This window comes from Cavia porcellus, unplaced genomic scaffold (assembly GCF_034190915.1).
Source record: "Cavia porcellus strain 051 isolate PalLab524CR breed Dunkin Hartley unplaced genomic scaffold, mCavPor4.1 scaffold_3, whole genome shotgun sequence".
Taxonomy (NCBI): domain Eukaryota; kingdom Metazoa; phylum Chordata; class Mammalia; order Rodentia; family Caviidae; genus Cavia; species Cavia porcellus.
In genome coordinates, this window is record NW_026947486.1 from 55,534,544 (window position 1) to 55,560,017 (window position 25,474).

At 32.0% G+C, this 25,474-nt stretch overlaps 1 protein-coding gene across 7 annotated transcripts in view; it reads left to right on the top strand.

Moving 5' to 3' along the window:
• The window catches only part of Diaph2 (diaphanous related formin 2), an 875,814-nt gene that overhangs the window by 381,977 nt on the left and 468,363 nt on the right, over positions 1 to 25,474 (top strand). For all 7 annotated transcript variants that reach the window (XM_063245551.1, XM_063245550.1, XM_063245546.1 and 4 more), the window contains one exon: positions 20,105 to 20,206. In XM_063245551.1, coding sequence (XP_063101621.1) covers positions 20,105 to 20,206 — 102 coding nt within the window. The remainder of the gene's footprint in view (positions 1 to 20,104; positions 20,207 to 25,474) is intronic.

A 25,474-nucleotide genomic window follows, 5' to 3' on the forward strand; every position in this document is an offset into this window, starting at 1 on the left:
TTCTTCATCTGAGAAGTGTTTAGTCGTCTCAGATGCCCATTTTTAGATTGGACCTTTGAATTTTGAGGGCTTATATTTTTAAATTCTTTATATGTTCTAGATAGAAGTTCTATATCTGAGGGACAATTGACTAAATTTTTTTCCCAATTTGTAGGTTTTCTTTTCAAATTCTGTTGCAGATTTGTTTTGATATACAAAAACTTTTTAATAAGAAAAGATCCTAGTTGTTGATTCTGGAAAGTACTTCCCATCAGTTTGATTTTTGTGCATGAATTCTCTGCCTACTGCTCAAGATTTCTATCTACTTTGTCTTCTATCAGTTTTAGTGTTTCTGTTTTAATATCTAGATTTTTTGATCCATTTCGACTTTAGTTTAGCGCATAGTTCTTATCATCCAGTCATGAGTCTATTTGTAGATTGTTGGATATGGAAAGCCTCTTTTTCTAGCATCACTTATTAAGGAAAGCCTCTTTTTCTAGCATCACTTATTAAAAAGGCTTTCTTTATTCTAGCAAGTATGTTTGACTCCTTTGTCAAAGATAAGGTGGCTGAGTGTGTTTACAATTGTGGTTGTATCTTCTAATCTATTCTATTAATCTTCAAGTCTGATTTCATTCCTATATCCTGCTGATTTTAGCATAGCAGCTTTGTAGTATAACTTTTAAGTCAGGGATAGTGAGTCTTCTTGTCTTGCCTTTGTTTCCCCAAATTACTTTTGCGATTCTAGGTCTGTTCTGCTTTCAGATGAATTTTAGGAATTATTTCTCTAGACCTGTTTGGTTTGCTAATGGTATTTTGATTGGAATTGCATTAAACCTATATAACAATTTTGATAGAATGGCCTTTTCACAGTGTGTGTTCCTATCCATGAACAAGTAATGACTTTCCACTTTCTGAGATCTTCTGCAAGTTCTTTTTTCGGAGTACTGAAGTTTTCCCTGAATAGATCTTTATTTCCCTTGTTATATTGATACCTAAGTATTTTATTTATTTATTTATTTTGTTGCAATTGTAAAGGATGTGGTTTCTCTTATTTCCCTTTTAGTGGGTTTGTTGTTTGTGTACAGGAATACTATTGATTTTTGAGTGTTGACTTTGTATCCAGCTACATTTTTGAATTTGGTCTAGAAGTCTTTCAATGGAGTTGTGAGGTTTTCTATGTATCATATCCTATCATCTGCAAATAAAGATAGTTTAAACTCTTCTTTGTCTATCATGATTCCTTTTATTTGTCCCTGTTTTCTAATTATTCTAGCTCATATTTCCAGTACTATGTGGAATAGGAGTGGTGATACTGGACAACTTTGTCTTGTTCCTTAGAGGAAAAGCTTTAATTTTTTGGCTACTTAATGTGATGCTGGATGTTGGTTTGTCATAGATAGCTTTTGTCAGATTGAGGTAGAGACCATCTATTCTAATTTTCCTTAGGGTTCTTATCATGAGTGAGTGTTGGACTTCATCAAAAGCTTTTTCTACATCTATTTAAATAATCATGTGATGCTTATCTTTGCTTCTCTTGATGACTTGCTGAATTGTGTTTGATACTATTTTATTGAGGATTTTTGCTTCTAAGTTCATCAGGGAGCTGGTCCTGTAGTTCTCTTTTTTGGTTGTGTCTTTTTCTGTTTTTGGTATTAGGGTAATACTTGCTTCTAGGAATGAGTTAGCGAGAATTGCTTGCTTTTCAATTTCATTGAAGAGTTTGAGGAGTGTTGGTATTAAGTCATCCTAGAATTTCTTGTAGAATTCAGCTGTGAATTCATTAGGACCTGGACTTTCTTTGTTGGCAGGGTTTTAGTTACACTTTCAAGTTTCATTAATTGAAATTGTATTATTCAGCAGTTTTATGTCTACTTGATTCAGTTTTGGAAACTCATATATTTCTAGGAATCTGTCCATTTCTGCTGTGTTATGAACCTATGAGAGTAAAGGTTTCAGTGTAGGTATTGCTGATCTTCTGTATTTCCACAGGGTCTGTAGTGATTTTACCCTTATAATTCTTATTGCATGAATTTGAGTTTTTTATTTTCTTTTTTTTAAATTAAGGTTTTCTTGATGTGGGAGTTCCCTGCAATAAATTTGCCACTGAGGATTGCCTTCAGTTTATCCCACAGATTCCATTAAGTTGTATTTATATTTTCATTTGCTTGTAGATATTGTTTTATTCCTTCTTTAATTTCTTCTGTGACCCATTGATTGTTCTGGATGTATTATTTAATTTCCATGTGTTTCTGGATTTTTTTTCAGTTTGTTTTGTCATTACTTTTCAGTGTTACAGCACTATGATTCAATAATATGCATTGCGGAATTTCAGTTCCTTTGCATTTACTTGAGCATGTTCTTTTGCCTAGTCTATGGTCCTGTGAGTCTGATTGGCTTTTCTTTATAGGTAATCTATCTCTTTACTAACAGCTTTTAGTATTCTGTTCTTATGTTGAATTTCTGGATGCTGATTACTGTATCTGGAGTGTAGATTTATTCTTGTTATATATATTTAGAGTTCTATGTGCTTCAGTTATCTGTATCAGTTTCTTTCCCCATGTTTGAGAAATTTTCTGCTATTATTTCTGTAAATAGTCTTTTGATATCATTTGCATTGTCACTTTCTTTTTTGGTTATAGCTAACAATCTTATATTATTTTTCTTTGCATCACCCTCTAAGTGTTGAATTGTTATTTTCTGATTCATTGGTATTTTAAAAAAAATCTTTCCTTACTTGTTCACTAGCTGCAATCTTGTCTTCTAGGCCTGAACGTCTGTGTTTACATTCATTCATGCAGTTTTCCCAGGTTTGATGGGAATTTTGACTTCCTACGTATCACCTTGAATCTGTTTCATGCATTCTATTGCTTTCTTACATTGTTCATGCAAGGTTTTCATCTTTTTGCAGTGCTCCTCAATTTTTTAACCATCGCTTCTTTACATGTCTGCAGCATTTCTTTCATTATGTTTATCATTTTCTTCTTTTACTGGGAGATTATTTCTGAGCTGTGTTCCTGTAAACCTGTATGCAATTGCTTCTTTAGTTCAGTTGCTATTATTTCAGATGTTTTAGGTGTATGGCTTATGCTTTATTCTGTGTTCATGTCTCCTATACTTGTTTCGGATGGGCTGGAGGCTTGAGATTGCATTTTGCTCTTTCATTTTGTCATTTGCCTGTATTCCCTGATTCCCTTTTGGCACTAAATGGCTCCCCAGCTGGGGGAGCATGCACTGAGTGGGTCTTCAGCACTCCCCACATGGCTCACCTAAGTTCCTCAGTTGCTTGAGTTTACTGGGCAGGGCCCTGCCAGGTTTGTAGTGACATACTAATGATGAATAGTAATCCAATTACACTGGGATGCCCTTCAGCTCACACCATGTGGCACACTAAATCTCCCTGATTTTTGGGTCTCGTAGAATGGCTCTACCTGATTTTGAGCAATGACTTGTAGTTGTACAGTGAAGTAGAGTTTTCTGTGGCTGGCTTCTGCTCACATTTAGCGGCTCCTGGCTACTTGGAGGTCACTGGGTGGTGCCCAACCAGGACTCAAGTGAAGTGCCACAGGTCCTGGACTATTTGGGAATGCTAGATGAGACCCCACCTGGTTCTGAGCTAAGTCCTGTGACTGTACAGCTAATGAGGGATCGTTGTTGTGGGCTTTAAATCACACAGAGTGGCTTCTGGCTACCTGGATGTCACTGGTGGTCTAGAAGCCAGCACCCGAGAATTTAAAATATTTTAAAAATTATTTAAGTAAGTCAAAGTATACGACACAGCTAATCTGGGATCACACATAAGGTCCTATGATACTGAGTTTATTGATTAAAAAATTGTTGGATGTATATTTTTGCAAACTGTGGTATATGGTTGGGCAAGTATGTTGAATGTATATTTGGATGTGAATCAACGTAACCATAAAAGAAATAATTCTATACAAAGTTTATCATTAGAAATAGAGTAGAAATTAAGATATCATTTAAAATATCTTCTTCCAGCATTAGAAGACATTATAAATATCTTCATTGAAATTCATTATTGTTTGTATTGTGAAACACATATGTAATTAATTGCCAAGAAATAAAGATTTAATTTTAATTAATGAAACATAAGAAATTTTGGATTCCTTTTCCTGCATTAATAAGCATCATTTTAGTAAAATGAAAATGCAGTTCAGTTAATAAGACTACTACTATTTCATCCCATATGAAGTATTTAGAGTAACAGAACTATTTAATAGAACAAAATCCTGTACCTTTATGAATAAATAACAGATGTTTTCATCTTTATTTTATAGCTTCTATTTAATGGATACGTTTGAGTAGTTGAAAAGTTTGTTCCTTTCAGAAAAAAAAAAAATAAGATGTCTGAGCTTCTTCCTTGAGTTCAATGAGTAATTTCCAGTAGTTTCCTTATAGTTTCTTTTCTTCAATTTATACTTAAACTTTGACTTTTAGTATAATGGAGGAAACAAAAACATTTGTTTAGGATTTCAATCAATTATTTCCTATTTGTTCTTTGTAAATCACTTTCCTTCTTTCAAACTCAAATGTCTTACCTAAAGAACATACAAAATATATATTTATAAAATGGGTTGTTATGAAAACTGAATATGTGCACCTCTTAAAATTCTTCCTAACTGTAAAATGCTAAACAAGTAGAGTAGTGAGTGTCGTGGATATGTTTCAATTCTGACAGTGTACCTTTTCTAGTCATTTGTCTGAAATCATTAAGTCTCTATTGAAATATCAACTATTACTTGAATAAGTATCTTCAGTAAAATTAATGTTTTTGTCTTTTCTCCTAAATAAAGGCTTGCCTTATCCTCTGGATTTTTATTCTTTTTCTTTTAGGTTTCTGAGGCTCAACCCTATTCATGATGAATTGTTACTGATTCTTTCATTGAAGGCTTATTATATGTACACTTGTATCTCCTATTTGCATAGGGATATACTAATCCTTCATGCCTTTAATAATAATGCTACTATCATTGTTTCCATTTTGTCTGAAAACTACCTGTAATTTCTTGCATTTTGCCTGATTCAATTATGTTTTCTTTTTCCCCTCAGTAACTTATTTTCTTCCTAAAGTACACTAGTTCGGATCGCTATCTGTTTTGCTTCTTCTTGGATATATGGATATATGACTTATTTGAAACATTTCATGAATTTCTCAAATTTTCATCTGAACCTTCTTGACATGCTGCAAATGACTTGCCTTTACTTCTTCCTTTGCTTTTGCATGTCCTTAAGTATCATTTATGTCTTTTGGAATACAAATGAAAGCCTGCTTACCCTTTGATATAAATATTCACTACTTCCTTGGCCAGAATGAAGTTTTTTTTTTTTTAATCATTCTTCATCTGCTCGTTTCCACTCTTATTCATAACTTTCTGGAGTGATTTTTGAAAATGGCCTTTGAATATGATGCTGGCGGTATTTTTACTATATCATAATCATTGTTTTGGCCATTCCTTTTAGGTCTTTTGGAATTTTTCAAAGTTATGATATAGTATTCTGTTTGTATGATAGCTATTATGTCACATAATTTGATAGTATTTTAAAATTTATACTTTGGAATTACTAGCCTGGCACTTATCAGGCCTTTTTTTTTGTTGTTGTTACTAGGGATTGAACTCACAATCGTGCACTTTCTAGGAAGGTGCTCTGCCACTGCACTATATCCCTGGCCCTACCAAGTCATATTGAATGAGTATGCTAAGTATTCTGGCAGATTTATGGGTTTCCCCTACCTTGTTATATATTCTTTCAAGTATTTGTGGGAATTGTAGGAACTTCCCAGCCTCCGTTATTGAATGAAAGGTCCCTTATGAAAGTAAGAATAAATATTCCATATCATATCAAACAATATTTCCATAGTAATGATTAATGATATGTATTTCTGCCATTTCTAAATATTTCTGTCATAGTTGACTTTTGTGAAGGTTCTGTTTGTACCTTTACAGTTTGTCTACACCTCAGGATGGGTAGCTAGCTGATTGCAGAGTTCACCATCATATAGAATCCCTGCTTATTTCTGGGGTATGGTTATTCCAACAGGTAGCCTCCATTAACTTAAGTATAGCCAAACAATGTATTTGTCATATTGAATTCAAAAGGACAGCCATTAGGTTGAGTTTCTGTAAGTGTCATCTTTTATATAATTTTAAAAATAAAAACATGATGTACCATGATTAAAATAATCTTTCTGTTGGTGATGAATAGCATCACAGAAAGAGAAGCTTTTGTTTGTTTTAAACTATAAAGTCTATTTGAGATAGTATAGAAAACAGATACTAAGGAGAATGGATGTAGTATGAAGCTCTTCTTTCTCTTTGGGCAGTAGTCATTGGTTCAGCAGAGGACTGAATTTACTTAGGGAGCACTGAAATAGTCACTAGGCATCTTGTAGATCCTGAACACCTGGACATCTCTCATTTGATCTTTTGCCTAGATCTACTTGGAAGGACTAACAGTTTGTCATTAAGTGGGTAGGGTTTCAGAGGTTGAGTAGCTAGCTGATTACAGAGTTCAGCATCACATAGTATTCACTATTTGAAACGAGACTATATCTGAAATATAGGCAGGATTTCACAAAATGATGATTTATTCTTTATCACCGTAAATCCAGTCATGCAATTAAAAAATTTCACCTTATATTGAAAAAGTATCTTGTGTATATCAATTAATCTTCTGCGTTTTTCTATAATTTGCTGTTGGCATATATTCCAAATCATATCTACATATAATTTATCCCTATTGTTTTGCATTTGATGGTATAGCAGCAGAAAAATTTGCTTGGTGAATATTGTTAAAAAAATCAATTTTTGAGATCACAATGAAGATTAATATTGGCTTAATATTTGTTAGAAATCCAATGCCTTATATGCTTTTTTGAGTTATTTTCATAGATAATTTGAATACTGCCTTGAGGGGGAAATATGTCAAACAAAACTAGATTTGTAATGTATTATAGGATTTGTTCAGTGTTTATTTAGCTAACTTCCCTCTATTCATAGTACAAATGAATACCTAAGAGTAAAGTTTGTTCAAGATTACCTGATTGTATCTTATCATTCCCTTTAAACATGATTAAGAATTCTCCATTAAAATATGTATGAGATATTTAGAAAATGTACACAAAAATGACTTTTCCTTAAAAAAATAAGCTCAAAATCAGGCTTGATGTAGACAAGTTTAAACATTTAGGATTATTGCTTAGTTTTCAGAAGAATATCAAACTGAGGGGTGGATCTGTACTTGGCAAACAAGAAGGATTATTGTCTATGTGATGATGACCAGCTGATGAATATTCCTGATTGGCTTATCAAAAGAAATTTATATTGAATTGAACAAGACAAATAGTCTAAGTCTGAAACTATGAAGTTGTAAGGCAGCTCTCTCAGAATATTAAGAATGTCTAAGGAGAGAAGATTGAATTAGATTTTGCAAGAGATGTTTTGGAATGCTCTAATATTAAATTATGTTTCTACAATTCAAAGAACAGCATTAATAATGTGTAATCCTTTATGCCCACCTTATTAGTACCTGTGAAAGTCCTTTGTTACCATGTGTGCTTAGTAGAAACCACTATTTTCAATCTTGAGCTACACATTAGTAGTATAACTATCTTAACTGTTTTGTGTGTATAATATGTGTATATGTTTATTTTTCCTTTTCCCTTGCTTCTTTTCTTCTATCCGTCATTCCTGTTTATTTTTCCTTTTGCAGTTTCTTCCCATTTCATAATATCTGTTGTTCATTTTGGATTTTATTTCCTCTTTTAGCTCCTTACACTAGGAAAATAATAGAATATTTACATTTCAAGTCTGATTTATTTCACTTATGAGCATGGTCTCAAGTTGCATCCATGTGACTATAAAGGTCTCAAGCATATCCTTTAGAGCTGAGTAGTACTCCGCTGTATAATACCACTGCAACTTTTTTGTCCATTGCTAGTTGATGGGCACTTGGGTTCTTTCCAAAATTTAGCTATTACAAATGGCACTACTCTAAACATGGGTGTACATATATCACTGTAGTATGTCGTTTTTAATTCTTCTGTTGGAGATACTCAGAATGGGATATAGCTTGGTCGAATGGGATCTCTTATCCTAGTTTTATGAGGCATCTTCATACTGATTGATGTCCATAGTAATTTTGCCTGTCCACACTCTCACTAACATTGGAAAAGGGTTCCTTCTTCGCTACAGCCCCTTTAGCATTCTTATTTGTGTTTTTCTATCTGATATAAGAAATTGGATTTTCTTCTTATGTGAGATCATAAAAGTGTTATCCTTATATTTTCCTCTAAAAGTTTTATCTAAAAGATTTTATCCTTAAAATCTTAATCTATCTATGGATTGAATTTTTTGTAGGTAATGAGGAGCAAATCAAATTTATTTTTAATTTATGAATAATTATTTCCTAATATTTATTAAATAACCTCTTTTTTTTTCTAATTTTTACAATATTGCCTCTGTCATATATCCAGTTTCCAAGCATGCATGATTCTACTTCTGAAATTTCTTATTTGGATAGATTGACCCATTTGTCTATCCTTAAACCAATTTCACATATTCCTGTAACTATATAATTATGATGTGAGTTGATATAAAATAGTGGAAATCATCCATCTGTTTGATTTTTAGCAATACCTTGATTATGTTCTTTCAATCAGTAACGTAAACTATCAGGTTGGCAAATTCTAATAACAGTAATAAAAATTCTGACAGAGTGTTTATTTGAAAGTACATATTATAGTGGGGTAATTTAACTTTTTCATATTTTACAAAAACTTTTCATAGTTTCCTGAAGAAATGACAACCTTTACTTTATACTATTCTATTTAAATTTTAGCTTATGAAATTAAATATTATTTTTGTTTGTATAACATTTGTTTGTATAACCAAACATTATTTGCTTGGATTTTTCCACTTGCATAACTTATTAATATACCTTCATTCTTGTTTGACAGAACTCTCTAGCATCCTTTCATTTTTTACCAAAAGAATCCTTTTTGAAATATTTTTAATGATGTTCTGGTTAGAATAAAATTGGTTTTGTGATTACTTATATCACCTCTCCTCCCTAGGCATGTTATTCCAGAATGCTATTTATTTCCTCTTTGTTCTGTTAAAGAAATTATTTCACCATATTGAGTTAAATGTGCTGTGATCTAAACTTACATTCTCTGTGAGTTATCCTTGTAGTCTCTCTATGTTTTAATGCTCCTCTCTTGCTTTGTACCCTATAGTTGCCTGTTGATGTGTTTTCATGGATATCTTTTATATATCTGTTTGTTTATCCTGAACATGAACTTAAACATTTTTTTTCAATTTTGAAAAAATCAGCCATTTTAATATGCTTTGTAGTCTCCTATGAACTTTTGCCTACTATAACAAAGCATAATTTTAATATTTTATTATAGATTTAAAATGTGATATATAACCCAAAATAATGTGTTCTTTTTTAATTTTAAAGAGAAACAAACAGAAAAAAATCAAGAAGCAAACAATTAAGAAACAATAAGAAAACAAAATGACAACAAAAAAACAATGGCAATATAGGATTTCAAAACAAGATGATAGGAATTTTACAATGTTGGTTATATAATTGTTATCATCAAAATAATTGCTGTGGCTGCCCGGCATGCAAGATTGATCAATCAATATAATGTTCCTTTGAATAGTTTTCTTCCCTTTTACTTTATGTCTTCAATACTAGTATTAGAGTTTCCATTTGACCCAGCTATTCTCCTTCTTGGTATTTTCCCAGAAGAATTGAAAACATCATACCACATCATATGCACTGATGTTTATAGCTGCACAATTTGTAATACCCAGATTTCAGACGTGATATTTTTATATAATGGAATACTACTTGGCTGTAAAGAATGATGAGGCTTTTATAGGCAAAAGGATGCAATTAGATACCACTCTCATAAATTAAAAAATAAGACTTGCATGTGTAAACAACATATTGCCTTACTAGTGTGAGGCACTGAAAGAGTAAATAAAATCTAATAGAGCATAATTAAGGTGTCACATTTTTTTTAAAAAAAGTCTTATTTTATCCATTGGATTATTTTTTCTAATGTCTTCCAGTTGAAAAGTGTTTTACTTGTGCCTAATCTTCTGATTAACGCATCCAATGAATTTCTAAGTTCATTTATTATACTTTTTATATTAAGAGATTTGCTTTGTGGAAATATTATATCTTTGGTTTTTATAGGTTTAGACCTGTTACTTATTTTTGTTGGTTCTACTATATTTTGCATCTGTGTTACCACCATTTTAACTGTAAACTAAAGATTGCTAAATCATTCTTTTGAAAGTAGTTTGACTCTGGAGTTTACTTTCTTTCTTCCAAATTTACACAAATTATTGCCAGAGAATAATCAGTGTAAATTCTTAGAAAACTAACAACTAAGTACTTTTAATTCTGAACCAAAATCTGTGAGGGAAACCTTATAGTTAGAAGTTTACAGCAAGAAACTTTTACCCCTTTTTCCTAGAGTCAAAGGAAAAGCAAACAAAACTATTTACTTACTGTTTTCTTTCTTTTTCTCCAAGATAAGCCTTTCCTTTCACATTGTGCTTTTGCAGTTCTAGTACATAGTAATTTAATTTAGTATCTCATTTCGTGAAAGGTTTAGGCTTCTTATATTATTCTATACTTGAAGCCTGTTAGAACAACTGGAAATTGCTATCTAATTCTAATTCTGTCTTGGCATACAGTGTTTGGTGTTTCTGGATTAGAGGTTTCTTTTTGTTGTTTTTTCCATTTTAGAATTAAGAGTGCAAATAATGATTTTTTAAAAAATTCTTGTTAGCTTTTATCTAAAAATTTTTAAAAATAATTGAGTCTGGGGCTGGAGATTTAGCTCAGTGGCTTAATTGCCTGCCTGGTAAGTGCGAGGTCATGAGTTCGATCCCTGTCACCAAAAAAAAAAAAAAAAAAAAAAAATTGAGTCTAGTATTTTACGTGTTCAGTACATTAATGCTTCCTTGGTAAATACTCAGCTATGTTGCTGGAAGCAAAAATCTTTACTAAAGCATCTCTATTTTTTGGGAAATTGGGAGATATACTACACTATTATGGGTCTAACAATATTCAGATTACTGTATCTTATGACCTGCAGATGCCAAACATTGGTTTTGCGAAGTTAAAAAAAGACTGTTTCAGTTTGGCGTAGATGCTTGATGTGTTAAAAAGTCCAGGATATTATACATGCTTAATTTTGATTTGTATTTCTTTAATTGAAGGGATGCTTTTATCTTTATTTTAGATGCCAGCATGTATAACTTAAATGAAATTAGAAAGGTAAATACTTAATGAAAGTTAATTGTTATATATGGCAGTTTCTATTAGAAATCTTTTGATTTAATTAAAATTATTTACTTGATTTTATTATCTTGAATATGGACACAAAATTAGGTTTTTTTATGGATTGTTTTTTAAGACATAGATGTATTTTTACTTTTGAATTTGCATATGGGTAGTAACATTTATTGTACTGTCTTTCATTTTGCTATGTGATCATTCTCTTGGTATAGCAAGCTTTGTGTTCTGCATAGAACTACATGGTTTCAAATGTCCAGACAAAATTCAACTAGAAAAACTCCCCTTCTACACATATTCTTTAAAAAGCTAAAGATATCATGTTATGGTGATGCATGAACACCTATGTTTATAGCAGTAGAATTAATATTAAAACAAATCTTGGAAGTAACCTGTATGTCCATTAATACATAAATGAGTAAAGAAAATGGGTTTTCTGTTTTCCTGCAAAGAAAACCTAATTGGAAGAGAAGCCCTAACCTGAAATTAAACCCAGGTTAAGATTGTTAGACACAATTAATAGGTGTGTTGCAAATAATAATATAATAAATATAAATAATATTGACAATATAATATGATACTATTGTACTTATTTTTAAATAACCAAAGTCAGCATCTTAGACTGAGGCAAACATCTATGTAAATAGATGAACTCAGTATTTATTGCCAAATGAGCAATTGGAATATATAAATAATGTACAAATAACATGTGCTCCCAATAAGGAAGTCACATGGTTGTGGCTAATGTGACTCTTCATAATTCAGTATGTCATGTGTTGTAACAGAGGTAGTTAATGGCAACGTGCGAGATAAACATTTTCAGAATTATTCTGCCTGCTATTTTCCGTTGTGCTGTAGACCATCATTCTTAACTGTCATCATTCTTTTCTTTTTTTTTTTTTTGATAGTCTTATCTCATGAGTCTTAAATTAACAATTGAGTTAAGGGACAGTTTGTTAAGCCTACCCTGAGTGAAGTGTTAATGTTAAAATCACTGACAGCTGTGCTGCAAATTCATTATGCGCTAGCTACATAAACACAAATTGATCATTTAACGAGAGCTCTGTTGCTGTACATGGGAGATTAGGGACAACATTTTCAGGAAATGGAATTACAAGAAATTCAGACCAGAATTTGGGGCTTGGAGAATAATGATGATGATGATGTTGTTCCAGAAGATGACATGATTGCATATGTTCAGTGTTTGTCTATTTCATAGTATAAATAAAATTTTTCATCAAAGGAAAAGTTTTCATATTTATATAGTAGTCTATTTTGCATCACATAAATTAATGTAGGGTGCCACCAGGATCATGATATCAGCAACAGTTGAATTTCAATATTTCCTTTTATAATTCTAGCAGATAGATAGATTTTCCATTAATCCATTTACTACAGAGGTAGGACAGTTTGAATAACTTAATTTAAATTAAATTAGGAGATATTTAAATATAATTTGAATGCCTTAGCCCAGATTTATGGCTATGCAATGTAAAGTGAGTGTTGAACCTGAAAGAGATTTTGCCAGAATAATTTTCAAAGCTGGTGCTGTAATTGTTTGAAAGCTTTGGAGATTGTGTGTAGGCCAAGCCTGTTGGCAGGATGGGACCATTAGGGGAAGCTGACAAGAGATAGGGATGAGGAGTCAGTGAGGAAGAGTTCTTAATATTTGTTGCATTTGAACCCTTCCTGTGAGTCAGCACAGTCCATACAGGGCCCTGGAGGAGAAACCAGCTAATAATCCCTGTGAATCTGTGGAAGCCCTAATGTGTCTAAAAGAAGAGCCTGAAGCTAATTCATCCTTCCCATGAGCTAGCGCAACACTTGAATTCTTGATGGTACATCTGGGTTGGAATGTCTTTTAGAAGCATTGAATTTGATGATAAGTAATCATTGTGAGAGCTGGAGTTATTCATTTGGCCAGGGTATTGATGCTGAAAGGGTAAGGCACTGAGTATATTCTGAAATTTTAGCCTCAGAATTTTGAATAATTTCTATAAGAAACTTATCCTTACTGGAACAAGTTAAAGATTAAATAGGTGAAAAACTTATAAAAGCCTGGTTTTTTTAAGACACAAAACACAATTATTACACTTCATGGCTCCGAATTTTTTTTACCACATCTTCAATGCTTTTGCCTCCTTTTATCATCTAATTTTTTTTTGAAACAGTGGCTTCATGTATTGAATTGTAAAAGTCTCTGTGAATGCTCTAGCCATTTATCATTTTAACATACTTTAGTATGGAGATTTTTGGCCTCTAAGAATTATAGAAATGTTAAGAATTTCAGGTCAAAGATAAATAACTGGGCTATCACTACTTGACATAAAATATATATCAAAATAATACTGTCTCTTATATGTTGATTGTGTTTTCACTGTATAAACAGGAGTATATTGGGCTTGTCATTTTCCTGAGAGCAGAAGGTTTAGTGGCTAATGTAAGAATCACATAAAAGGTAAGCCATTCCAGATAGGCTGCATAGATGGATAAAACACAAAATTAGTATAAAACCAGGCTCTGGCATCAAATTGTGCTCAAAGGAAAGAATACTAAGACACCAGTAAGATGTAAGAACCATAACTACATAACACACACACACATGCCTATACATTTCAATCTTAAGAAATTATGAAAAATGTGGCAAGCTTATTATATTTAAGGAGCTTAGTTTTCTTATGAAACCAAATAAAGGAGAGATGTATTAAAATGATACTTACCCAAGACTTTAGGGGAAACATTTCTTACCTGTGTTTAACAAATATTTGCTTTGCAAATTAATATGATACATGTCTGTCTTCCTACCTATCTATGTACCTATCTACCTATCTGAATGCATTATTGTTTTTAGAAAAACATATTCACCTCCATTTCATTTGTGAGGGAAAGGATACACATAATCAGAGTGAACTTAACTCTCTTACTACTAAAATGACTTGATAAGATATCAGACAACAAAAGAAAAGTTACATTTTGACAAAAGGCATTACAGTTCAATAATTTCACTTAACTAACCTTTAAGTATGCACTTAGCATTTAAAATAAATAAAATTTGGGGAGCTTTATAGAGTTTAAAAGTCTGTGGTTTGTTAAGTGAAATTCCTTCAGATATTACTGACAGTTATCAGAAAGTGAATTTGTGATTGCATAAAGATGAAATAAAACCTTCACACATGGTGATACAGTTACTGCTTCCTCCTTTGTTGTTTTGTACATGCTTGTCAACTCACTGACATTTTCTAGGATAAAACTTTCATACTAACCCAGAATTTATCTTTTAAACAAACTCTGAAGTATGGTGGGAAGATTGTTTGGTAGTAAGCAGAAAGTTAAAAAAGGGAGCAGTACAAGTGCTTATGCTTTTGAACTTCACAGGAAACTCACAATGGGTCACAATCTGCTGTAATAAAAAAATTATGGTTTCTAACTTCTGCTTCTATGAATAGCTTTTCACTAGTGTATATATAGGGTAGCTGACCTATCAACTCACGTTTGCAACTTATTTACAGAAGTAGTTGTAATGTCAATGAAGCACTAAATTCAAGCCCTATTTTATTTTTTTAAAATACAAAGTCCTTGCATAATATGACTTCTAAAATACCAGTCTGATCCATATCAGTTTGCCTGTTTTTTCCTAACTTTTGTAGTTGGTTCCTATACAGGATTCTAGTTCTTTTTAGAAACTCTTATGTTACATGTTTCAAAGGAGCTCAGGGAATTGCTTGCACATTCTCCAAATAAATATTGGCTGCCTCCATGTAGCAGCTGCAGGTAATTTTCTTAGTTTTCTCTTTGAACTCCTCTGCTTGGGACAAGTATGTCTAGGCAAAGAAAAGAATTTCCCATGGGCCACAGCTAGGGGTGTACTAAAGATGTAGTTGTCAATGATGTGGGCTGTTCAGTGGAATTTATAGAATAAAGTGTCTTCCTCTTTCCTATGTTTGTTTATTGTGTTGAAATCAAATCAGGGCCTCATCCTTGCTAGGCAAGCACTCTGTCTTTGAGCCACCCTTGCCCCTTTCCTTTTCTTAATACACTTGATTACATAAGCTAATCCTGGAGACACATTCAGGAAATACAGTATTCTGTATCCAGAATCAGCTCAACCCTTTTCAGATTTCATTCTTTTTTACAAACTTTGTCTGTTTGCTTGCTACTGGTTTCCCTTATTTTAGAGATTTCTCTCCAAGAAGGCTCTTCAGTCATGCACATAAATATACTGCAGGCTGATTCATAAGACTGTATATATCAGTCTCAACTATGCCTCGAACCCCTACATTTTCCTCTCATTTTCTCTATTGATATGCTTTTGATGAGTTAGGCGAAAAAGATTGAAGGCAAATGAGTACTGTTATATCTCTCCTCAATTTTTTCTCATCCTTCCTATTCTCTTGAGCTATTTGTGGCCAAGAAGTATATTATTTCTCCAATGTTATACTAGTTTACCATGTATATGAAAAAATAAGATATTTTAAAGTGTTGACTACAGTGACTATCTTGAACATGGGATTCTACAAGTAGTGAATTCATTGAACCAATATATACTAAAATTGTAGTTTGTATCTGCCACACATTTGAAGGAGTTTTATCCTAATCATCATTTGTAGTATGATAACAGATTTAAACTATATTCAAGCCCACTCAATGTGTTAGCTATTTCATATAAACAGAAAAAAAATGATATTTCACCTCTACTGTTGGAACTTACATTCAGGAGATGAGTTAACAGATTATCTATAGTTTAAAGTGGAATAAAGTAACAGCAGAATATTTCACATTCTGAACAAAAATTCTATTTTAGGTTCAATTCATTTTGCAGCACGTATTTTCACAGTTAAAACTTGAAAAGTTAAAATATGGAGTTTTAAATATATTCAATTGAATTTTCATAATTTTAATAATGTTCTGAATCTTTATAATGTAGTTTTATTATATAATGAAAATTACTTATATTTCCAAAGTGAGCCTTTCTCTTAACATACTTTACAAAAAACACACTAACAGAGGATTTTTAAAAATTGAGTAATTTCCGTGCATCAAAATTTTTTTTAAAAAAATTGAAAATAATGCCTTGTAAATTACTTAATTTTTTATTTTGTAAGACAAAACATCACTCAAACAAAATATGGGTATGACTAATTTCATTTCAACATATGTATGTGTAATTTTATTCATATTCTGTATTTCTTTTAAGTCAAAGGACACAACATTGTTAAATTTGAGTTTTATTGGTTGGATGAGTGCCATTGCTGGTCTAGATCTTAATAGAAGAAAAACGTAAGTGGGAGGGGAAAAAAGATAGTCTGCAAAATAAAAGATCACTTACATTGGGGTATCATGCACTTGTTTTTCTGCGTAACTTAAGCTACCTTTTGTTTACCCCTCTTAAATAATGTAGAACGTATAAAGCATAAAATTTACCGTTTTATCCATTTTAAAGTGAACAAAGAAGTGGCATTAAGCACATTTACATTTTGTTTGTAGTCATCACTATCACCATTATTTCCAGAGCTCTTTCCATTTCCCTGAAGAACTTTATTCCTAGGAAGGAATAACTCTCTACTCTTTTTCCCTAGCTCCCATTAACCTCTTTTTGTCTCACTAAAATGGAATTGATATAATGTTTTCATGTTTGTGTCTATCTTATTTCACTAGACAAAATATTTTCAAGGTTTATTCTTATTGTTTCATGTATCAAAACTTCATTCAGACAAATAATCTTATTCAAGATTCATATATATATATATATATATATATATATATATATATAACATTTTTTCAGTTCATCTGTTGATCGTTGTATTTCCATCTTCTACATGATGGCTAATGTTCCTATGAACATTTGTATACAGTATGCATTTTCAGTTTCTTTGTGTGTATACCTGGGTGTATTAGTCATGGTTCTCCAGTGAAACAGAAGCATAGCATATGCAAATAAGATGCCTTATTATGAGGAACTGTATATTTCAGTAGCATATATGAATGAACAGACTTATTATGATGAATACTAAGTCTATTAAAGAGGTTTAGAAGTCCCATACTCTGCCACTTGTCAACTGGTGACCAAGAAAAGCCTTTAATTTAATCTCAGTCCATATTCAAGGGGTGATTATCGTATAATTGAAGTATAAACAGGACTGGCCCTAGGAGAGCATGTTTTATAATTTTATAATCATTATGCCTTTATAATGAATTAACTGTTCTTTTCTGTTTTTCTTTACTTTTTTATTAACATACAGACTATTTTGTCTCAACAATATAGCAACCTCAGCTACCCTTTTACTTCTATTTACATGGACTATCCCCCACACACTTTTTTATGTCTTTCGATCTAAATTGAATTTTTTATACAGGTTATATAGATGGACCATTTTGTATTTTGTTCTGTAAAGTGAGCTCTTTTAGAGTCTGTAATCAATTTATAATTGAATTATTTAAGAGTAATGGCTTTTGTTCAAATGTAGCTATTTTCTATATCTCTTACATTTTTGTCACTTGTTTTTTCCTTACTATGTTCTTTTCTGTATCATTATGTCTTTAATCTACCATATTGATTCCACTTTTTTATTATTCCAGTTATTCTCTCAGTTTTTACCTTGAAAATTACTTATAAATAAAGCTAGTTTTAATTATTTCAGCTTGACTTCAGTAGCATACAACCTTAAATCACATATTCAACCTAGTGAAGATCCCTTTTATGTGACATGTAATTTGTCTTTTACTTATCTAAAACTTCTTAGTTTATTTTTGAAAAATTTAACTAAAATGTGTCTTAGTGTTAATCCCTTTAATCCCTTTGAGTTTGTCCTATTCAATGTTGATGAGGTTCTTGAGTGTATATATATATTAATGCCTTTCTCCAGATTTTAGAAGTGTTAGTTTCTGTTTTTCAAATATTCTATTTTTCTAACTTTCTTAATTCTGGAAAATCTGTGATGGTTTATATTGATTTGCTTTCTGATTCTCCCAGGTGCCCTCAGGGTCTTCATTTTTTTCGATTCTTTTTTGCTTCTTTATCTCCATTTTTTTATCATCAAGTTCACTGATCATTTCTTCCACCTGCTTAAACCGGCTGCCAAATACATCTAATATGTTTGTTATTTTAGTTATATGTTTCTCTCCCGTACATAATTATTTTATTCTTTTTTATAATCTATTGATATTCTTAACCTTATCTTTTGTTACTTTTCTAATTTCATTATCTATAATATAATTTATATATAACCTATAATATAATATTGGGTCATATTAAATCAATACTTTTACTAGTAACTTCAATGTCTGAGTTTCTTCATGTGTAATTTTTTCTAGATTTTTCTTCTTCACGTGAGCCCAAACTTTCTGTTTCTTTGCATGTTGAACACAGGATATTCTGAGTATTATAAATCATAACTCTAGAAATCTGATTCCACGTTTCTTCACAGGTTGCTCATTCTTGTTTATTCATGTTTGTGGCCATTCATAGGTGAATTTTCCAAATGACTTTTACAAACATTTATTTCTTTTTGTATCATTGAAATTTGCATTTCAACACATTCTTTTATCAGCCACACTTCTTATTATTGCAAGCATCCTATCAGATTCTAGAGTTCTGAAACAATTTATTCCAGTCACTCTTTGTAGTTCAATGGTTGACTTGATAGAGAAACCAATCTCTAGGGCATATTTCTGTGCCATTTTGGGTCCATTCAATTTTCTTTATTCTTTGTTTTCTGCATTCTTCTCTTTACATATCTCTGAAAATTCCATAGGAGTTCCCATATGTTAGTGTCAAGGTAACACAATGATTAAAAAAAATACTGCTGACCATTATCAGCTACGTTACAAATGTTTCAATTTTTATTCTATTTCTCATTATCTTATTTCAGTCTATACTAAGTATTAGAGAGTGCGATCTTATATTCAACAGTAATTTTTTTCTAATTAATTTGGAAGTTTAAATTCACTCAGGGTGCCAGCATGGTTGAGTCCTAATGAAAGCTCACTTCCAAGTGGCAGATTTCTGGTATCTGACTGTATCCTTACAGTCAGGAAGTCATGGTAGGAACAGAGAAAGCTAACTGTAACATTTCTTAAGAGGCCAGTAAATCTATATATGAAGGTTGTACTCTCATATCCCAATTTGTTACCAAAGGCCTACATCCAAATGCCATCAAATTGGGGAACAGATTTCAACATGTTTATTTTAGAAGACCATAAACATTCAATTCATATCAAGCTTAAAACTTGATAATATATAATATTCTGTCACTTTTCCTTGATTCTCCATTTAAAGTAGTAATCCTCTCTACACTTAAACACAGACATAATGAAAGGTTTTTTTTACATGCCAGGTGTGGTTTACAACATTGAAGAAGGCAGCAGATTTGTAAACTGAATAATAGAATTGATATTTTCTCTTAGTATTGGTACATGAGCTAATTCTACATTTTTTAAATTTTAGATTAATTTTGTGACAAAGATTCAAAATTAAAGATATTTTAGGTATTTAAGATCTGGAAGGTTCCACAATTTTATAATGTCATATATTCCTATATAATATTTTTATTTAACATTTATGCACTATAATACATAGAAAGCAAATAGATTTATGTTTCTATATTTTATTATAGTTCATATTTAGAAATTCAATTTTTAGATGAAATGGAAGTGAAGAATACACTGATACTGTACAAAATCACAGAAAGAAACTTATACTAATTAATTAGTTTTGAAATTGTTGTCATAGGCTTTAAAATTCTAATACTAAAATTCTGAACTTTTATACTTCTATTCTTCTTAGAACCTTATAAAACATCTTCCCGAGCAGAAGGTACTCAATGAATTGGCACAGCTTAAGAATGAATATGATGACCTTTGTGAGCCAGAGCAATTTGGAGTTGTGGTATGTATTAAGCACAAAAGCTCACAACCTCACCTGGAAGGTAAATATTTGTCAAAAAAACAGTGAAAAGAAAGATATTTCAGTTGACTTTTTAAATTGTATAACCATATTACTAAATATAATATTGGCTGTCAGAAAAAATAATCTTTGTTTGCCTACTATATTTGTCATGGTATTGAATAGTAGTTAAATAAAATTCTACATTCACACAGTCAATCAGGATATCTTCTCTTCTTTGTAATAGCATGGATATTTAGCTCCAGTAATCTGTGCAAAGATATATGCCGTATTGTATCAGATAATTTTTCTTCCATTTAGATCCTTATATTACATTTTGTCCCCAAAAACCTATGCTAGAATAAAAGGATAATAACCATGTAATTATCAAGATAAACAATGGAGACTCTTTTCTGTGTATGTGTATTATGTCTAAAAGAATACACATTTTCACACTTACTGAGTGTCATTAATTGATCAGAATTGTGAGTTATGGTATTTTAGCTGTGAACAAAGTCTTATAAATATCATCATGTGGTTGAATTATTATTGGCGTGAATTATTTTTATTTCTCTGTTTTCAGTAATTCAATGGTGCGTAGGCATAAATTATGTATTAAAGAGTATAGCTTCATATTTCAAGTATTCCACAAGACCATAATTCACATAATCGCCAAAACCAATGACAAGAAACAAAGCATTGTGATGTATTTAATTTGTTGCTGGAAAAGGTAATTGTTACCTAGTTGTTCTATACATATTTCTTTGCTATATGAATGAACATTTCCATTATGGTTGCTCTGATCTTCTGAAGGTTTTTCATCAGCATAGTAAGAATTATTAAATTTCCATTAAATTTAAGAGTTAAACATGATTTGCTTATCTAAAATATTTTAACATTTTCTTATTACATGTATTTCAGAACTGATGTGATTAGTACTTTTCACTTTGAAAATCCTGTTTACAATCAAACTGTGATAGATGGGACTGAGCATGTTTCTTTTGAACTTGTGCAATAACTGATTTTCTATATTTAGAGTTATTAAATTCCGAGAAATGGTGCTGATTACACTGGTACAAAAAGATTATGTCAAGTGCTTGAGAAGAAAACCATTTGTGTGTTTGGGGGCAGTTAGGGCCTGGAAAGGTACCTGAGAAATACGTTTCTCTTATGTTTGAGTCAGGCAAATTAATCAACTAAGTTGGCTAGTTATTATTTATTAACTTGCAGCACTTCAGCTCAATGTTAAATAGTAAAAATTTTATAGCAAATTTCATACTAGAAACCTAAACTGCTTAGATTCATGTTGTGATTGAAGCAGCAATACATACCATCTTAGAATTGAGCTTTATCATAATGGTTATGAGTTTACAGCAAGTATACTATATACTTTTTCTGCAGCTGTTTTTTATGAATGCAGTTTATATTGAAAGATATATTAGTTTGCTAAGCAAGTCCTTTAAGAGGAATATACTTGCGTTATACTGAATCAATGAAGTTTCGAGACATAAAAAGCAGTGTACCTACTGAACTAAAGGCAAAACTGAAAGTAGAAGGTATTTCAAGTATAATACTGAGATTAAAAAATAGGTTATTTTGGATGTGTGATAGGTTTTCTAACATGCTGCAAAATTAAATTATGTGGGAATATATGTAAACACTTTTTAACCCTTAAACATATATTGACAGTCTTTCATGAGAACAGTTTTAGAAATACCTAGATTTATCTGCACTAGTGACAGGGGCTCCAAACTGGAGAGGCTGCTTATCTCTATTCTCTTGTTACTTTGACATTTTTAATGTATTATTTTTCAAAGTCTATTTATCATATGAATTCTATAACCAAAATCTTTATTTTTTCCCTGACTTTATACAATAAAACTCAACATTCTTTAACATTAACTTTAACATTTTCATTCTGCCTTTAATTTCTTATCCAAAAAGTTATTGCAATATCTCTTTTACCTACAAGGTTACCTCCAGCCATGCTTTTTGTTTTGTTACTGTTTGTTTTGTTTTGTTTAGAAAGGTCTTCTTGTGTTTCCCAGGCTGATCTTAACTTCATGGGGTCAATGTCCTGCATGCACCTCTGGAATAGCCAGGGATTCAGGTGTGGCCACCACCACACCTGGCTTAGTGTTTCTTTCCCAGTATTGAGGATAGAACCCCCAGAGTCTTGTATATGCTAGGAAAGTGCTCTGCCAGTGACCTGTATTCCTAGCATCATATCTTTTGTCAACTGTTTCTCTGTCAAACCTCAGAAAAAGAGATGCTCAATTATTATAACTAATTTTTATCACTGTATTTATTGGTAGAAAAATATGAGAAATCACTGTGTCATATTTTGTGCTAAATATTTTTTTTTGTTTTTTACCATCTTATTCATTGTGGAGAATTTTGTGAGATTGGCACTATTACTAGTTCCTTAATAGAGATGAAAAAACTGATGCAATGCAAGGCCACATAATGTGTTCAAGGTTGCATAGTAAGTAGTAAATTTAGAATTGAAACCTGGCTGGTCTGAATCCTTCCCAGTGCTTTAATAACTGTGTTTTAATGGTGTGGAGTGAGGCAGGTCCTACTGCATGCTGATTTACCTCTATTTAGGGTATTGTTACCCATGCCCTTTTTAGGGTAGCAGTATTTTATTCAGTTCATTTACTTATTCTGAATCTTCTTCAATTTGTTAGTGTCCACTCTGCTATTCTCTTCAGAAAGATAAAGGAAATCTTAAGTCACTTGAAATTAAATAATTAAATTAATGATGCATCAATAAATATTCATCTTTGACCCTGAGGACCTGCCTAGATACTGCCCTCCGTTTCCTAGAATCAGTTTTCACAAAGATCAGTATCCATTTGCTCTCTATTTCCTTAGTTCTCATTCACTGTTCAACCAACAGCATTCAGGATTCTGCTTTAAATAATGCATCAAAATTGATTAAAATCATTAATTACTTCCTATCACATTTAAAATGTACATCAAATCTATTCACTTTTCTCCACTTGAACTGCTACCACCCTTTATTCCAACTTAACATGACTGTTCTCTAACCATTTCAATAGCTTGTTTTTGCTAATTGTACTGTGGCTCTTCATCAAATCAGTCTCAATTCAACCCTCAGTGTGACATGTCTACAGTCAATTTTATATTGTAGCATATTATTTAGCTGCTTAAAACATCAGTTCTCTTTTACAGCTTTACCATCACCAACAAGGCACTGTGTAACTTGACATGTGCCTATTTTACTTGGTCTCTTTTGCTTATTATGCCTAAGACACAGTGTGCTTCATTTTTCAGACACTTGAGTTTGCTATGCTGTTTCTTGCCTCAGGATCATTGCACATTCTGTGTCTTCTTTCCTTATTCTTTTTAAAAAAATTTTATTTAAAGAAAAAACCAAACAAAACAGTTAAAGGATACAAGTAGTACACAATTTCAAAAAAATAAACAGTAAGAAATCACTATTTAATAGATTACATTTTGTCATCTTAAAAATAGTTATTCAAGTTACAAAATTAAAGCATACAAAGTAGACATTCAAACAGTGAGACTGCAAACAGTTGTGTTCAATGATCCAACAAAAACTTTGTAATATGGTCATCTATCTTACACACCTAAACACACTTGCAGTTGTATCCTTTAGGGCACTTTCTTTTCCTCTCTTTTTTTACAATAACAATTACACATTTTGGAATCTCTCCTTATTCTTGAAGTATTTGTTGTACCTCCAAAATAAGACCCTGAGATGTCATCCACAAAACGGGGTAGAATGTCTTGAAAAGAAAAAGGAGTGCCTTATTTAAGCTGGCACCAGTGACACAATGCAGTTGAAGTTTGCAAAGCTGTGTAACTGGGTTAAAATTTTGACAGAAAGACCAATCACAAGGGAAAGGATAGGTGGGGGAACAGGAATGAGGAAGACCTTTGTTTCCTTTTGCTTGAGGACAGAGAAGTGTCACAGGAATTTACAGTCTTTTTCAGCCTATTTCAGGATTTAAGTTTTAGATTACATCTGTCCCTTGCAGAGGGAAACAATGGTTAACCTATCAATCAGGTCACCCAGAACGATGACACATACAGAACAGTATGGTGGTGCCAAGTTAAATTACAACAGTGTGGTCTGGTTGGGGTTCCAGGGTGGCCTGCTGTAGAAAATAGCTGTGTTTGCGAAGGGAATTAACAGGTAATTTAGTCATATACCTTGGGTATTGGCAAGCATAGCAGGATGACCATGCTCTTTTAGCTAGTGCACGACAGTGTTAACTTAAAAATTTTTGCTTTCTTGGTGAAGCCATCTCTTATATTCATTAAACATAGAGCTCCCTACTAGAATCTCAGAAAGCTGTTCAAGTTTTCCATTACAGGAATTCTCATGGTTTTTAATTGTTTCTTTGTGAGGTTGTTTGCTTAGTATATATACCACCTTCTAGATTATACATTTATAGGTGGATGAATAATGTTGATTGTGTTCCCTTCATGTCATGTGCCTAGCAAATTTTTATTGCGTTCTGGATGCAAAATCAAGTGGACTTCTTTTCATTCCTTTTAGTCTGTATTCATGTGATACTTAATGATGACACTGAAGAATTTGAAGTCTTTTTCTGTAAACTTTCCTTTTTTTTTTTTTTTTTTTGGAGACAGAGTTTCTCTGTGTACCCCATGCTGGCCTCAAGTTCCTAGTGATCATTCTGTGTCAGCCTCTTGAATGCTGGGATTATAGGCACCAGGATATCCCTGCCATTGACTTTCTGAAAACAAATAATCTTTAATAGCTTTATTCCTCTAATCCTGACCATAGAGTTTCCATTACGTATGACTTCCTAAATGATAAAAAATCTCAGCAGGCAATGGTGGACATATAACAGATGAGATTACTCTTGTAATATTGGTTAAAATACAAATAATAATCATAAACAGTGAAGTTGGCAAAGTTTATCTAAAACAGTGATTGGGCTACTAAATTTTCCCTAATTTCTTAGAATTTTAGCAGTCACATCTTTGGGTTTGCTTAGAATAAAATGCAACGAATTTAGGAGAAAAAGAAGAAAAGAAAGAAATTACAATAACTGCATACAAACCTAGAGCCCTTTCCTATGTCTAGAGCCAGACCTTCTGTTGTGAAGGATATGCTAGTTCTCACACCTTCTGTGATCAATAATCTGCATCTGTATGTGAGGTAGTGAGTAGATTGTACTGCTTCCCACTGACTTGCACAGAATTGAACTTGGAACTTCATTGTAATTATGTACTATGTTTTTACTGGAAGAA